The sequence below is a fragment of the Nanorana parkeri genome, unplaced genomic scaffold (assembly GCF_000935625.1).
Source record: "Nanorana parkeri isolate BGI_ZX_2015 unplaced genomic scaffold, ASM93562v1 scaffold72, whole genome shotgun sequence".
NCBI lineage: Eukaryota > Metazoa > Chordata > Amphibia > Anura > Dicroglossidae > Nanorana > Nanorana parkeri.
This window is the reverse complement of record NW_017306340.1, coordinates 1385061-1386566: the sequence shown is the minus strand read 5'-3', so window position 1 is coordinate 1386566 and position 1506 is coordinate 1385061. Positions and strand designations below refer to the sequence as shown.

Genomic DNA, 1506 nt, shown 5'->3' with positions numbered 1-1506 from the left:
GCTAAATGTTTTAAAGTTTTGGACCTCGCTCTCTCTTTCTCCAGCCTTTATTTTTGTTCAGGATACGTGGATGGCTTTTTAAAGAATAATCAACAATTCGTTCATTGATGAGCCCAGCTCCAGCCTCGTGCAGACATTTTTACTGCCAAAAGCTTGCTCTTCCCAGTGGACACAAAGCCGCCTCTGTCTGGGGAATCTGTCAGCTTCTGTCTTAGAAAGTGTAACTAGCCCCTTATTTTGATTCCAGTTGGGAATAGAAGAGATAACACTGTGACAGGCAATGTAAAGAGGAGCTGACCATTACCTGCCTATACCTGTCTCCTTATGCCCTACCCCACACACATCACCCCTTATAGCACCCCTAGCAAAAGTCATGTACTTACAGGAATACTGTATACTCTCGGTAGTAGCCAGCCACCGTGTGTAAGGATTATCGCTATTGTCATAGAAGGGGTTTTTCAAAGGCAGTCCTTGCACAGCGTCTATGGTACTCTGTCCTAACCCTCCAGATTTCTTGGGGGGCTCCGTCCCCTCTGTGTCTTCATCCGCCCCTTCAGCAATGGATCCTTCTTCATCATTGGTATCAGGCAAGTCTAAAATGTCCTTTACTGAAAAGCCTGTCTTTGTGTTGGTTAAAGAAGACATAATTTCTGCTCAGTGGCTTGCAGGTAGTGATGCCAATCCTCTAGGCAGCAAAGGACCAAAAAAATAAAATAATAATGATGGGAGCAAAAAAAAAAATAAAACAAAATACACAAGAGCAGCAGCAGCAGTAGTAGTAAAGAGGATCTCAGGAGGGGAACCTCAGCCAGCACGGATGGGAAGAATTGTGTGGATCTACTGCAGATGAGTGATATCACAGTGCACGAGTGCAGAGAGCCTCCTCTCAAATAGTTTGTAAGTCCAGGAAAGATGCCAAAGTGCGCTTACTTCAGGCTCTGGCTTAAGCACACTGAGCTGGTGCCTGCTGCCTGAAAAAAATAAGCCATTGCTGGAGTGATGAGTCCATATAAGGTTGGTGTGCACACATGAACCTGCAGAGAGCACAGAAAGTACATTAAAATAGCGAAAGCTTGGCCACGTGTGGGCGGGTCTTAGGAGTCAAGTGGATGAAGACAGTGTTTGCAGATGTGAAATTGTGGGTTTTGGGGACATCGGCGCCTTTACCATTGGTGCTTCAGTACATGATGAGTGGTATAACGTGTCAATTAATTACAAAGACGGGGAGGGCCTTTTTACATAGTATTTACATACAAAGGGCCTCCAAGTAGATGATATTCTCCACACTTGAGGCCACGTTTAAACAAATTGTCTCTCTCTCTCTCCCTGTGTCTCCCTTCTCTTCATTCTTTGCTGCAGAATATTCAGTATTTACAGAAACAGCTAAACTAGATTAGAGGCGAGAAGACCCATTCAAGATATTGCTGGTTACCTAAACAGGATGCTATTCAAATGGCAAAGGACCAACTTATGTAAACCTCTTAGGTCAATATTGTGGTTGGGGCT

At 44.4% G+C, this 1506-nt stretch overlaps 1 protein-coding gene across 2 annotated transcripts in view; it reads right to left on the bottom strand.

The window, feature by feature from the left end:
- Positions 1-662, bottom strand: part of NKX2-2 (NK2 homeobox 2) — a 4618-nt gene extending 3956 nt beyond the window's left edge. For both annotated transcript variants that reach the window (XM_018576641.1, XM_018576640.1), the window contains exon 1: positions 384-662. In XM_018576641.1, the coding sequence (XP_018432143.1) occupies positions 384-645 (262 nt within the window). In that variant the 5' untranslated portion in view covers positions 646-662. The remainder of the gene's footprint in view (positions 1-383) is intronic.
- Between the last annotated feature and the right edge of the window lie 844 nt (positions 663-1506).